We start from the raw sequence: 14,875 nt of genomic DNA, 5'->3' as shown, positions 1-14,875 counted from the left end.
CAGACTTCACTTGTATTTCTTACATTCCATATAAATCATTATTATTATTATTATGAAAATTATTATTATTATGATTATTATTATTATTATTATTATTATTATTATTATTATTATTATTATGTAGTGAATGTGTTTCGGTGGAGTTATAATGGTGTACAAGGTCTTGATTTACAGCAGGGGTGTCAAACATAAGGCCCATGGGCCAAAACTAACACCAAATGGTCCAATCAGGCTCAAATGTTTAAAAATTACAATGAAAATATTACCAGCTAAAAGGTGTTCAGGTTCCACATACAGACCAACGCGATAGGTACAATAATATAATATATAACCATAATAACCTATAAATAATGACAACTCCACATTTTCTATTCAGTTTAATATGAAAAAAGTAAAATTACATGATGAAAATTTTTACATGTACAAACTATCCTTTAAAAATAAAATGTGACTAACCTGAACAAATATGAACAACATGAAATCTCTTAATTATATGTATAATTTAACAATATTCTGCCTGTTAATGAATGTTTTCTGCATTTGTTGATCCACTGTGTTAATAAGCAGATCAGACATAATATTGAAATTGCACTTTTTTTTTTTTAGATATTCCAGGTTTTATATGGATGTTCGGGTTTTTCACATTTTCATTCTGTTATTTAACTTTCATACTAAAACGAAAAGTAAAATTTGGATTATTATTTATAGGTTATTATTTGTCTGAATGTGGAACTAAAATCCTTCTTGTATCGATGGGTTCCTTCTGGTTTGAGTTTTTATTCTTCAGATGTAGTGAAAACAAAATGACAAAATAGAAAAATAAGAAGTTTTCATGTTTCATCTTAAGAAAAAATGACAGAATTCAGGTTGAAAACGTTGGGAAACTGAAAAAAGGCTTCATGTAATATGAGTCTGATCCACCACAGATGTTTATAAAGAACAGGTGAAAGTTCATCTGAAGTGGAAACAAATCCCTGGAATCAGTAACGTGGGAAAATGTTCACCCAAACGTCCACTTTAATATGTGAACGGACGTGATATGAACTGACCCTGGACCAAACACTGGAGTTCATTCATCATATAAAAAGGACAGATTATCAGAAAAACAGCTGCAAATTAAAAACAACATGAATAAAGAAACACATCGTTATCCTCATATTATAATTAACTCAGACGTATGTGGACACGTTGAATTCAGGTGTTTCTTTTGTAACGGGTCTGGGATACAAAACAAAGACAAATAAATATATTGATTATTAATATTGATGTTTATATATTAAATCATCACTTACAGCTGTAGACATGTGTCCCAATATATATGTCCATATAGTTTATAAACATCAATATTTCCTTAAAGTTTAATGGGAGATTTTTCTTCCTCAGTGAGATGTGAAGAAAGTAGATGGTTAGATGTGGAAGAAAATTATTATTTACAGTCAGAGCAGGAAAAATATTTTAGAAATTTAGAGGAAGAATATTTAAAATCAGAGTCATGGATTAAAAAAAAAAAAAAATCAATGTTGAGAGAAATTAAGTCAAAACATCTCCGAGGCATTTTAGAAACAGATAATAACTTAAACCAAACTAACCAATGCAATGATATTTATCTCAATATAAAACTATATTATGACGAGGGATGTAACGATATGAAAATTTCATATCACGGTTATTGTGACCAAAATTATCACGGTTATCATTATTATCATGGTATTGTTGAAATTGTGCTCAAAATGTTCAAAAAGTACTTATACACACACTGAAATAATTTAACCAAGTTGTATTTTGAAAAAAAAACCAAACAAATAAAATAGGCACAGTGCACTTTCTGTTGGCAGAAACATTCAAGTATTAACCCTTAGTGGTCTGAGCCTATTTTGGCCATTTTTCAGTACTTTAATTTTGTCTTTATATACTGTATAAAGAAATGTTTACTATACCCATGTTTGTTTGTTTTTTTTTCAGCACAACTTTATTTATATCATCTGTCTATTATGTTTTCACTTTAACCTACTATGCGTATCAACACAAAAGGCCAGAAAACACAAAAAATATATAAAATCCGATTTGAAAAATGTATATAATTTATTGCATAAATAACACAAAGATGCTTAACGAACCTTTTCAAAGATTTAAAAGTGAATATTGGTTCCAAATATTAGGTATATAAAACTAAAATTGTAATAAATTAAAACTATACTCAAATATTTGACATTAAAGCAGATCTTTACATAGGTGTTTTCTCCGGAAAAGTGCGGTAATCAAACACGGTTATCCTGATAATTAGAATTTAAACGGTAATACTAACTGTTGGCAATTTTACCGCGGTTTATCGTTATACCGGTAATCGTTACATTCCAAATTATGACTATATTTGTCATTATTGTTTTGTATCCCAGACCCCTGTTAGAAAAGAAACACCTGAATTCAGCGTGTCCACATACTTTTGTCCATTTGTGTTTAGGTAATTATGATATGAGGATAGCTATATTCAGCTGAAACAGGACTAAAATCACTGTAATTCTGGGCTGATTTACAATAATAACAGCTCTTAAGGAGGACTTTTTCTAGTTTTTAAACCAACTCAAAGTTGATTCTGAGGTTTTGTTCGGTTTTAAAGGCGGAATAATGACCTTATAAATAAACAAAAACCGCCGGAGGCACAAACGTCTCTGAAACATTGTCGTGTTCACTGTAGTTTGGTCGTTTTCCTTCGCGATGATGGAACAGATAAATCCAGGTTCCTGTTGTCGTCCCACCGAGGACGTCCACATCCAGGGTTAAAGACGTCGTCTCTGGACCGAGTCCTGACGCCCGACGACATTTCACTGCAAAAACAAAAAGACGAGAATGAGCTTCACAAATAACCCAGACCTACGCTGGAAAAAATCTAAATATTACCAAGTGGATTTTTGTCATTTCTTGTCAAAATATCTTAAATTAAGCAAAAAAATCTGCCAATGGAACAAGTGAAAAATATCTTGGTAAGAGTTCTTGAAATAAGATGTTACAGATCTATTATCTAAAAGTAAGTTCTTATATCTCACTGAAAATTTACTCTTTAGGTGACTGTCTTATTTTAAGTGTGATGAGATAATTTGACTAAAAATGAGAAAAAAAAACACTTGGTAAAATTTAGATTTTTTCCAGTGTACAGTCTTGAGTAAAAGCCCTTTTACATTTCTCATGTCACACATCTGCATTTGTCAGTGTCTGGATTTAATCTGATATATATGAAGTATGAACGGCAGCAAAAACTACAGTTTAATGGATTAAACAGCTTCTGTAAATAATTTTTATAATTCAGACCCATCCACTAAAATCATCACATTATAAACACTGTTAAATTCCTGCATTAACACCCGTCTACAAGTGAGTGCAAAATACACACTGACACATTTTAGCATTTAACATTTGACCTAGAGCAAAAAATAATAATGTATATAAACCAGTGTTGGTGTTAATCACTGACATATGACAGGATGAAAAAATAAAAAACTAATAATTTTTATGTAATCGATTTTGCATCAAAAATATGGTTTGTTTCCATTACAAACATGGCATTTAAAGGGTTAAAAATGTCAGTTATTGAATGTTTGGTATTTTTATTTATGGCTCAAGTTGAAAAAAAAAGTTAAAAAAAAAAAAAACTGTATGGAAAATGTTTTGACATTATTACAACACTGTGTATATTATGTGCTTCAGGTGTTTAAAGGACGTCCATGGGTTTGATACCAGAGGTGAAACATATGAATGAACCTAAAAACACTGAACCAGCAGCAAAATGAAAACCTGAATGATCTCCAATGATTCGTGTTCTGACCTGACGTTGTCATGTCTGTATCGATGCTGATTCACTGTCGAAGGCTTTGGTCTAAACATCACTGACACCACCAGGCTGACAAACATCAGGACTGTTATCATCATCATCATCATCATCATCATCATCATCAATCATCGTCATGGGGGGTTAAAGGGTTGTGTTTTACCTTCTGATGAGGATGACAATGAGTTCAAACGGCAGCGTCAAAACACGGATCAGAAACAACAGAACCGACACCAGAGGAAACACCCGGAACCCAAGGATAGAACCCGGGTCTCTGCTGGATCTGCACAGCACTGACTCACCATGACACACAATGACATGCAATGAAACAAAATGAAATGCAATGAAACACGACACGCAATGACACACAACATGAACACCGCTTTTAATGCCCTAGGTTGTAAGGACGTCCACGAGTTCTAAGGACGTCTCCGAGTTCTGTGGTTCTCTCCGAGTTCTATGGACATCTCCGAGTTCTAAGGACGTCCACAAGTTCTAAGGTTGTCTCCGAGTTCTAAGGATGTTTCTGAGTTCTAAGGACATCTTTGATTTTTAAGGACGTCTCCGAGTTTTAAGGATGTCCACGAGTTCTAAGGACGTCTCTGAGTTTTAAGGATGTCCACGAGTTCTAAGGACGTCTCTGAGTTTTCAGGACGTCTCTGAGTTTTAACAACATCTCAGAATTCTATGGTTCTCTCCGAGTTCTATGGACATCTCCGAGTTCTAAGGATGTCCACAAGTTCTAAGGTTGTCTCAGAGTTCTAAGGATGTTTCCAAGTTCTAAGGACTTCTCTGAGTTTTAAGGACGTCTCTGAGTTCTAAGGACGTCTCTGAGTTTTAAGGACGTCTCTGAGTTTTAACGACATCTCCGAGTTCTATGGTTCTCTCCGAGTTCTATGGACGTCTCCGAGTTCTAAGGACGTCCACAAGTTCTAAGGTTGTCTCCGAGTTCTAAGGATGTTTCCAAGTTCTAAGGGCGTCTCTGAGTTCTAAAGTCGTCTCAGAGGTCTACAGATGTTTGAGTTCTAAGGACATCTCTGTGTACTAAGGTTGTCTCCAAGTTCTAAGACTGTCTCAGAGTTCTAAAGACATCTTCAATTTCTACGGACGTCTCCAACTTTTATGGACATCTCATCCCTGATGTTCCTTACCTCTCTTGACGTCCTCCGGTAGCCTCTCTGGAACGCCCTCACAGAGACGCTCGTCCTCAACGTGGACTTCGTTGGACAGTTCTGTCTCAGATTTCGAAGACGTGGGTTTGAGTTCTTCCAGCTCAGACACTAAACCAGAGGAAATGCTCTGAGCTCCAATCAGATCTGGAACAAACAGGTTCGAAGGTTATCCCATAACCACAAGAAAGAGAACAGGCGGTTCAGGTCGGGACATTTCAAACTTCAAATTCCTGGAAGGACCTTTGCTTTTCTGCATTAACCACACCCACTTAAAACTTTTGGCCAATCACACAGTAGTTGTCTGTGTTCTGACTCGATGATGACAAACAAAATTAACAAAATGATGTCATATCGTTCTTGACACATGATCTAATCCATGTCTTGTGTGATTGGTCAGAAATACGAAGTAGGTGTGGCTTAAAAAATACAAACTCACATGCACACACACACAGTACCTAGGATTAGCATTAGCATTAGCACACAGTAGTATCATTGAGTTGCCATTGAAGGCCTCTGGGACCGACTCCAGGTCTACATCAGTACCATGGTCAGGGACGATGAACCTGGTTTTAATGGTGAGAAATGTCCTGACCTGTACAAACTGAGTTATTGTTCTTCTACCTTGAGAATACCAACATATGTGTCTGTTCTTGTGGAGAACGTAATAACCATGCGAACTCACGTCTTTGTCTCAGGAACCTCAGAGCGTCCACGTATCCGTTCAGACAGATTTCAGCCAAAGTCTGTCAGAAAAAAGGACAGATAATGGACGCGTTAACACTGTTCTTGTGGACGCTGTTACAGAGACATTCAGGATGGACTGACCTCAGCCGTCGGGGGCAGGAACGACGTCCACACCCGGTGGACGTTGCCCTCGTTGACCTGGATGCTGACGTTTCCATAGTGAACCTCCAGGATGTTGAACGTCCCTTCGGTCGGACAGATGTCGCTCTCACCGGAAAACGGCGCCAGCGTGATGGTGTTTCTGTGTTCGAACAGCGGCATGTTGTTACTGAGAGCCCCGTCCATGTACAGCTGGAAACAAACAAACAAACACTGTCCACGTACAGCTGGAAACAAACAAACACGCCCATTTACAGCTGGAAACAAACAAACAAACAAACAAACAAACAAACAAACAAACACTGTCCACGTACAGCTGGAAACAAACAAACAAACAAACAAACACTGTCCATGTACAGCTGGAAACAAACAAACATAATCCATGTACAGCTGGAAACAAACAAACAAACAAACACTGTCCACGTACAGCTGGAAACAAACAAACAAACAAACACTGTCCATGTACAGCTGGAAACAAACAAACATAATCCATGTACAGCTGGAAACAAACAAACAAACAAACACTGTCCACGTACAGCTGGAAACAAACAAACAAACAAACACTGTCCATGTACAGCTGGAAACAAACAAACATAATCCATGTACAGCTGGAAACAAACAAACAAACAAACACTGTCCATGTACAGCTGGAAACAAAGTTTTCACCATTAACAACCTACAACTAGTGACAAACATATTCCTCAGTTGACCTTTCTGACCTTTGACTTCCAAAGTTCTTCTGCTCCAAACATCGACTGGATATAATCAGTGAGGACCTGTGATTTCACTGTCATTTTGAAGTCATTAGTTTGTGATTTTGTCCTTCATTATATTGGGTTTTTGGAGCCTAAAGTGTCCATATTTGGACAAATTGGGCAGAGCTTCAGGAGTATGAGGGGTCATGTTTGAGCTAATGCTAACTGCTAGCCTACTGACTCAGTAAAACAGTGAACTTAAAACATATGGAAGTTATATATGTGACAGGGTCACCTGTCGATCAAAGCCCAACCCAGACCATAAAGCTTCTGTTGGACTTCATATCTGATTAACCCTCTGGTATCCGAGCCATAGAGGTCCTTCTAACCATATAGGACCTTTTAACCTACAGCACATAATCTGCGCAGTTTCATAATGTCAAAATGTTTGTATTTCATCAACTTCAGCCAAAAACAAAAAATACCAAATACTCAATAACTGTCATGTTTTTAACCCTTTAAATGCTGTGTTTGTAACATAAACAACCCATATTTTTTGATGTGAAAATAGAAAAAAAAAAGGTTTTTCCCCATATTCTATATAAAAATTGGATTAGTTATTTATTTTTATTTCTTCATCATGGCATATGTCAACGATTAACACCAACACTGGTTAATATACATTATTATTTTTGTTCTAGGTCAAATGTTAAATGCTAAAATGTGTCAGTGTGTATTTTGTACTCATTTGGTAGAAGGGTGTTAGTGTAGGAATTTAACAGTGTTTATAATTTGATGATTGTAGAGAATGGGTCAGAATTTTAAAAATGATGCAAAAAAAATCAACAACTTTTGAATTCTGACCTAAAACAAACTGTGTAAAATAATATGACCTTTAATAACATGAAGTGTAAAGTGTGCATAATATGCTCACCCAGATACTGAAAGGTTCATGGAAGAAACAGATGGACTGGAGGGTCCAAATAAACCAGTGAGACCAGACTGAGTCCTTTACTGACTGCAGAAGTTGGCTGGATGTCTATAGGAGCATCTAGTGGCCGTCAGCTGTATTACACTTTAAAGTCCTGGCGCTGAGGAGCCTCTACAACAGAAACATCTGAAACATCTGAAAGGACACTCACCACTCCTCGATAGGACGGAGGGACAAACCCACAGTAAACCGGGAAGAAGCAGCTGCACATCAGAACCTAAAGGTGAAGACCTTGATGAGTCCTGACGCTCTGAAACCTGGAGGCCGTGGTACGTACGTTTCAGTTTCACCTGAATAAGTTCTTCTCTGCTGTCGAACTGTGACACCAGGACGTTGTTCCCATCGTGGAGGCGGGTCAGTGATACGTAGAGTCGTCCCGAGGCTCGGAGGTGGGCATCTTCTGGAAGTCTGTCCATCAGAGAGCGTTGGACGGACCGGAGGAGACTGAAGGACGGGTGGAAGACGCTCAGGGGGAGTTTACGAGCCTCCTCAGCCATGTTCAGGAGGTCACCACATATGTCATCTGGAAGAAACCCAACGTCTGACTCCAACTGATACCAAAGCATATGAGACACTTCAGTTTAGACCAGTGTTTCTCAAACTGTGGGTCAGGCCCCTCGGGGGGGCGCGAAGGCTTTCCAGGGGGGGCATGGGATCATTCCTAGGTGTTTTGTTTTTTTTTCTTCAGGTTAGAACATGTATCAGGTGGAACTAATGTTTAAGTGTTGGAGCACCCTGGACTCATTTTAGGGATGTACAACAAACAAATTTACTGCCATAGTGATCTGTCACTAGACTAGACCAAGAGTTTAGGTTTGGACAATGGACAAGGACTGGACTGGAAAAGAAAGATGTGCAATGTTTCTGGTTTTGCACAGTTTGTACAGATTGCACTTTAATGTTCTGAGATGTGCAACAGAAACAGGCTCATTGCAGCCACCAATATTGTTAAAATGTTCATCCTTGTTTCCAAAATTTGTTTGCTGTTCTACAAAAAAATTTACCTTATTGTCATAGTTGTAAGATAATTACACATTTCCTATTTTTAATTGGAAAAATAATGTCTCAGGGAGTAGTTTTGTTGAGATCATTTATACTGTTCAATCAAAAATCAAAGTTTTTTTTAATTTGCACAACAAATTATTCAAGGAAAAGCAAAAAGTATTCTAACGATATTGATGTTTCTTTCAATAAAAGTTATAACTGCACCACAGGTACAATGTTGTTGGGGTTAAGGGGGGCTTGGAGATTTTTCGTGCTACAAAGGGGGGCCCGACAGAAAAAGACTGAGAACCACTGATTTAGACCAAATGAACCCAACATTTAACCAATAAAACAGACTAAAGGTCATTAAAGAAACATGAATGTCTTTAATCCCTTACAGTGTATTTCTATTTTTTTAATTCCATGTGTTCTACCTGTGCTAGCTCCACCCGTGGTCTAAATACACTGTCCATAATATCAGTGGAAAAGACACTTTTCAGAGACATGTCTGACTCTAACAATAGAGTCATGGATAAATGGAGATGTTTGAAGGATAGATGGTGAAATTTACGTATAACAAAACATGACTGTTTTTAATGTAATTTAAATTAATATTTTAAGATAGTGATGCATGTGCTTTGGCGTCTCCTAGTGGTGATGTGATTTGATTTCATTTATTCGGATGTCCATTAGCTTCGGCTTAGGCCATCGCTATCCTTCCTGGAGCCCACACCCATCACAACTGTCTTTATACTGCAGTACACAAATTACCAAAAACACCCACACATAAAACAAAACAACACAAACAACAACTAAAAACCATTCATCACAATTACAAAACAAAAACATACAACATACATGTTATGCAGGACCTAGTTCAATTAACAGTACTTCCCAAAAGTAGTTTTTAGCATACTTTGCAAATGGTCAGATATATTTCAGTAATATATCAATGTAATCTCAATCAGCTAAATATTAGCAGACACCGAGCATTGTTTTGCAAATAAATACTCTTTCAGTAATACTTCAAATCTGTATTTTTTTATTTTCTTGAATGATTCATGATACGTGGTTTTAGATCCGAAAACTGACTTGGATACTGCACCACCAAAAAATAATTTCAAAAGCCACAGCTGACTAATATTATTATTAACACTGAAATAAGGCAAACTAGATTAATGAACAAACATATTAAACTATTTGATTCAATAACATAAAGTTAATGATGATATACTTCTGTAAAGTCAGGTCTTGAGGGCAATGTGACGAATGCATCAGTTATTTCATGTTCATGATTCTGGAACTAAAATCATATAAACATAGTAGAGCTAAAAGTACAGTGTGTACTCTGAGATAAAACTGCAGAAAATACTGAAATACTCCAGGTCGTGGAGTTGACGTTGATGTTGAAATATTGGGAGGTTTTGTTGGTGTGAGTTTGTGAAGGTTGTGTTTTTGTCGGTTTTAAACTCTGACCTCTGGACTTTGCTCTGTGTTGGTGTCGTTGAACCTGTTGAAAACATGAACCTTTATGACCTGTACGACTTTTATGAATGAGAGTAAAAGTTCAGTTACTACCAAATAAACAAAGCTCAGAGGGAATCCACAGTTCAGACTCCAACTGATACCGAGTCACTTCAATTTACACCAAACAGACCCAACATTTACCCAATAAAACAGACTAAAGGTAATTAAAAAACATGTTGAGTTCATTTATTCATTATAGTCTGAAATGTTTAATATATAGTAAATAGTCTTTGTCCCACTGTGTGGAGTTTGTAGTTTTTAGTGCATAAATAACACATATAATCACTTCTTAGTCGTTGTAACTCATCCACTCATTGATTTCCTGTATGCACTCAGATCCTTTATGGGATTCTAGTCCACTGGAGTTAAGGTTATGTACATTTACATGTCAACAACACAAGTTATGACCCCGCCCCCCCAAAAGAGGGGGCAAGGGGTATTATTTTTGGTTTGTATGTTTGTTTATTTATTGATTTGTTTGTTTGTTTAGCACTCTAGCAGCAAAACTATTACTTGAATTCAGACCACACTGGGTTTATAGATCGCCAGTGACCAAAAATAGATCTCATTACATCTTGGGAAAAGTAGTTCAAAGTTCACATTTTTTATGAATTTTTAAAATCTTTTTTCTTCTCCCATTTACTTAGAATGGGCGAAATTTCATATGTCTATAAAAACATCAATTTTATTTCAGTTTACTTCAAACCTTCACATATGTAGAGGCAATTGATATGATGACATCAGCCCATGCATAGACATGATGGCATCAGCTGGATCAATGCCAAAATAAACTACAATATGCGCAAGGGGAGGGGTTTGTTGTGCCTGGAACCACTTGTTTTATATGTTTTTATGATCAGGGTGAGTAGGATCATGTAAATACTGAACAAAACCGGCCCCAGATTTGAGCCTTGGGGAACTCCACACATCATTTGTAGTTACTAATTGACACAAAAATTGTTCCCTTAAGTAAAACCAGTTGAATTTGTTAACCTGTCGACTACAGCCTCCTCCTTTTCCTCAGATCATCACTTCAGCTGAGGATGTCATGGGTTTGACGTTCTTCTTTCGCAGCTTGTCAGAGAAATGTCAGATATCATCGTGAAGGTCGGTGATTGTTTTGTTTACATTTTTTGCGTAACCGTGTGATTCTTATCTCTGAGTCACTGAACCAAAGTCGAAACTGTTTGCACATCAGCCGGTAATTGTCCTACTTTTTCTGGGCACGAGTCAGTTTGTCCAAAGCGCCGCTACATGTATATGGTGTGTGTGTGTGTGTGTCCAAGAATAATTTCCCTTTTTCCCTTTATCTGCTCATGTCAGTGGTCCATCCTCCTCAGTCGGGGGCTCCTCCTGGTTTCTACCTGTTAAAGGTACTTTTTCTTTGTTTCCTCCTGGAGGATTCTGTTGGTTTAACAGTCTGCTTTATTCCAGTGCTAAAATGGAAAGGGTCATCAGAGAACTTTAGTTATGATTTAGCATTATATAAAGAAAATGTGACTGAATAAAGTTCATCCTGATGATGATGAATGAGATCTAATCTCAGTGAGGATCTAATGTGGAAAATGGTTTCATGTCGTTCCAGTTTCTTTGATTTAAGAAACCACAGAGTGGTGGGGGGCCTAGTACACTGCTCTGCCCGGGGGCCCAAAATACTGTTAAGACGACCCTGCCTATAGAAACAGACACACTGTCATTTCACCTCCTTCATCCATTTACTTGATGATAACGTACATGAACCATTCTGTCCCGGTCAGTGGTTCTGTAACTCACTGAACCGCTTCGACCAGTTCAACCAGTAATGGAAGATAAGAACCATCACATTAACACCAGTGTTGAGCTTTAGTCGTATTAATATGTTCTACTTCCTCGTTAGCAGGAACAACTTTGAGTTTGGCTGAAAAGCTAATCATGTCCAACATATGCAGTGATCTTATGTTCTCGTCTAAACCAGGACTTTAGTTCAGGAGTCACATCCAACCTGATGTGGTCTCCAGTGGATCAGACCAGAAAAATAATAACACAATGAACTATATTTAGAGTAAAAAAAGTACAATTACAATATGGAAATGTTTAAATGTACATGAATGTTACATAAATAACATGAAACATCTTCAGAAAAATAAGTGTGATTACACTTTTCTCTCATAAGAAATGTCAGGTTATTCACAGTTTCACATTAATTTGACTTTTTTCACTCTGAAACAAAGAAAAATCTGTAGTTGTCATTATTTATAGGCTCCGCTGTTATTATTTTACTGATCTGATCCACATGAGATTGAATTGGTCTGAATGTGGAACCTGAACTAAACTGATTTGAACATCCTTTATTGTTAAAATCTTTGGTATAGTTTTAGAATTTCATACTTTAATATAAGCTTTTATGAACATCTACATGATCAGTGAATTAAATATTGGAAAATGCCTGAATTATACTGATAAAATACAAAATAAAGAGGATAATATTGTAAATAAATGGTGATAAATCACTTAGGAAAGGTTAGATATAGAGAAAATTTCTTTTGGGGCCTGGCTTAAAAGTAGTGCTGGGTCTTTATGTGTTAAACTTATTTGTCTTTTTGCTAAACCTGCCATTGAAAGGTGTTTTTTTTTTTTTTTTTTTTTTTTCAAAGCTAATTCAACAAGATAATGTCCATTTTGTTACTATCAACAGTTTTTTGTTGTTTTTTTTTAAATTAGTGATAGTCAACAAGACAACAACACATAAACAAAGGGAAAATCAAACAAATAAATAAAGCATAAACAACAACAACAGAGTAATGTAAAACAACAATGACAACATCCTATTACAATGAAAAAGATCATAAATGTAAAGAACAACTAAACAATATAGCTTGGTTAGGGGCGAAAGGGGAAGAAGGGAGTGTGAATGAAAGGGAGAAAGAGAGAGGGGGAAAATAATTATTGTTGTAATAAAAATAATAATAATCATCATCATCATCATCTAATTTGCTAATATTATTGCGGAGGCAGTAGCAGCAGAGGCAGCCACAACACAACGAGTTCAATAATGTAATATTTGTAATAATGTATTTGTATCAGTTACTGTCCGTTTAAGTTTATATGAATTATTTTAAATTAATATGGTGATGAAAGTTAAATCTAAAACTGGTGGCGAATGATTCTTGACTGTGAAGGGACACACTGAAAAAAAATCTGTAATTTAACTGAATTTTCACTGTTTACAGATTTTTCCTGTATTTTTAAGATACAGGAAAATACAGAAATAGACTGATTTTACATGTCACATGTAAAATAACATGAAAAAACTAACTGTGAATAACCATAAAATTTTCACTTTTTAAAAGATTTTTTTTTCTTTCTTCACAGAAAAATACAGTTAAAATACATTTGCAAATGTGTTGTAATTTCTACAAATATTTATTTTCTATTTATGAGATTAAACTGTTAATTTAAAGTTTAATACTGTAAAAAAAAATAAAAAAAATCAAACCAGATAAAATTACTGACAATTAACCTCAAAAGAAGTATTTGTTCTATAAGTTTAACAAGACTTGTTTGTTAATTGACAATTATCTTGTGTAATTATGGGAGTTTTCACAACAAAAATGTTGAATAAATGTATTATTGTGAATATATAACATGTATAAGCACTGATAAACTGTCCAAATACAGTTTTTATCAGTGGATTGTACAACTTAGTCTCATTGAAAATTATTTATATATGTATTTATAGGTAATTTGATTGTTTTAATACATGTAAATATTCTTTATTAAACATTAAAAGTTAAAAAAAAAAAAAAAAAAAAAAAAAAGCAAAATCTCATGTAAAGTTAGGGGAAAAAAAACTGTATTTTAATTATGGAAAATTACCGTATTTTTATGAGATGGTTATTTTCCATTATTTTACAATATTTTTTCGGCACCCCTGCTGCCGGAATAATACTGTTTTTTTATGGGGGTTTTTTTGGTTTTTTTTACAGTGCAGAACAGGACAAGAATTATATAAAAGACATAAGATGAAAACATCCAGACAAACAGAACCAGAGCAAACTAATGTCAAAGATGTGATGGAACTAAACCCAGATGAAACCATGTCCGACCCTGGACCTGGACCATCCCAGACCCCTGTGGCCCATCAGGTGGGGGGGGTGACTCACCCATGGGGATCCCCACCGCCAGCGCAGCCGCCACCAGGCATCCGGATGAGGCCCCGCAGAACCTGGAGGCTCCGTGGACCAGATGGGGGACCCGGTCCAGGATGCAGCTCAGAGCCCCCAGGTAGTAAATACTCCTGAAACCACAACCAGCGAAGGAAATGTTCCACCGCTTCTCCTCTTCCTTCTCCATGTTCTCACATCTGTGGAACTTTCTCTGTCTGCTGCCACTGCTCTGCTGTTGCGTAACACACTAACAGAGTCACATGTTGAAAACAGAAAGAGGTGGGGGGGTGGGGGGGGGTCAGAGGTTTCATAACACACTTAGACTTATGTTATAAACTCTGACACGAGGAAAACAACACCTTCATTCACGGGAGAAAAAACTGACACAAAGCCAGAATTTTACTGTTTTCTGTCTGATACTGGAAAAGGAACCAGCCCACACAGATAAGAACATGGAGATAAAGACCTGACCTGCAGAACCGGACCTGGGTCTGTCAGATCTGACCTGCAGAACCGGACCTGGGTCTGTCAGATCTGACCTGCAGAACCGGACCTGGGTCTGTCAGATCTGGGTCTGTCATAAACTGTCTGTGTGTCTTTAATATGAGCGTCTTAACTTTGTCCTGGATATTATTAATTCATCTGTGGTGGATTTAAAATGTTAAATTACATAATGAGATGTGAAGTGAATATCA

The 14,875-nt window shown here is 36.5% G+C and overlaps 1 protein-coding gene across 3 annotated transcripts; it reads right to left on the bottom strand.

Annotated features, from left to right (window-relative positions):
- Positions 1 to 2,369: 2,369 nt before the first annotated feature.
- Positions 2,370 to 14,412, bottom strand: LOC115420746 (patatin-like phospholipase domain-containing protein 2). 3 transcript variants are annotated; one of them, XM_030136244.1, is made up of 9 exons: positions 14,178 to 14,412; positions 7,815 to 8,047; positions 7,676 to 7,741; positions 5,821 to 6,030; positions 5,678 to 5,738; positions 4,975 to 5,139; positions 3,987 to 4,116; positions 3,821 to 3,895; positions 2,370 to 2,825 (listed from the first exon to the last, which is right to left on the bottom strand). In XM_030136244.1, the coding sequence occupies exons 1-9, from the start codon at positions 14,365 to 14,367 to the stop codon at positions 2,687 to 2,689; spliced, it is 1,269 nt and encodes a 422-aa protein (XP_029992104.1). In that variant the 5' UTR covers positions 14,368 to 14,412; the 3' UTR covers positions 2,370 to 2,686. The 3 variants fall into 3 exon arrangements, with proteins under 3 accessions (XP_029992104.1, XP_029992105.1, XP_029992106.1); XM_030136245.1 differs by lacking the exon at positions 3,821 to 3,895; XM_030136246.1 differs by lacking the exons at positions 3,821 to 3,895; positions 3,987 to 4,116.
- Between the last annotated feature and the right edge of the window lie 463 nt (positions 14,413 to 14,875).

The sequence above is a fragment of the Sphaeramia orbicularis genome, chromosome 6 (assembly GCF_902148855.1).
Source record: "Sphaeramia orbicularis chromosome 6, fSphaOr1.1, whole genome shotgun sequence".
NCBI lineage: Eukaryota > Metazoa > Chordata > Actinopteri > Kurtiformes > Apogonidae > Sphaeramia > Sphaeramia orbicularis.
Note: the sequence above shows the minus strand (reverse complement) of the source record. Positions and strands in the feature narration are given on the sequence as shown.

Excerpts from the sequence above, each read along its gene's own strand:
- LOC115420746 (XM_030136244.1), bottom strand. The coding sequence starts at position 14,367 with ATGGAGAAGGAAGAGGAGAAGCGGTGGAACATTTCCTTCGCTGGTTGT. Across the intron at positions 5,140-5,677 it reads GAGGTTCCTGAGACAAAGAC|ATCTGATTGGAGCTCAGAGC; the intron begins GTGAGTTCGCAT and ends TGTTTGTTCCAG. Across the intron at positions 4,117-4,974 it reads ACCGGAGGACGTCAAGAGAG|TGCTGTGCAGATCCAGCAGA; the intron begins GTAAGGAACATC and ends ATGGTGAGTCAG.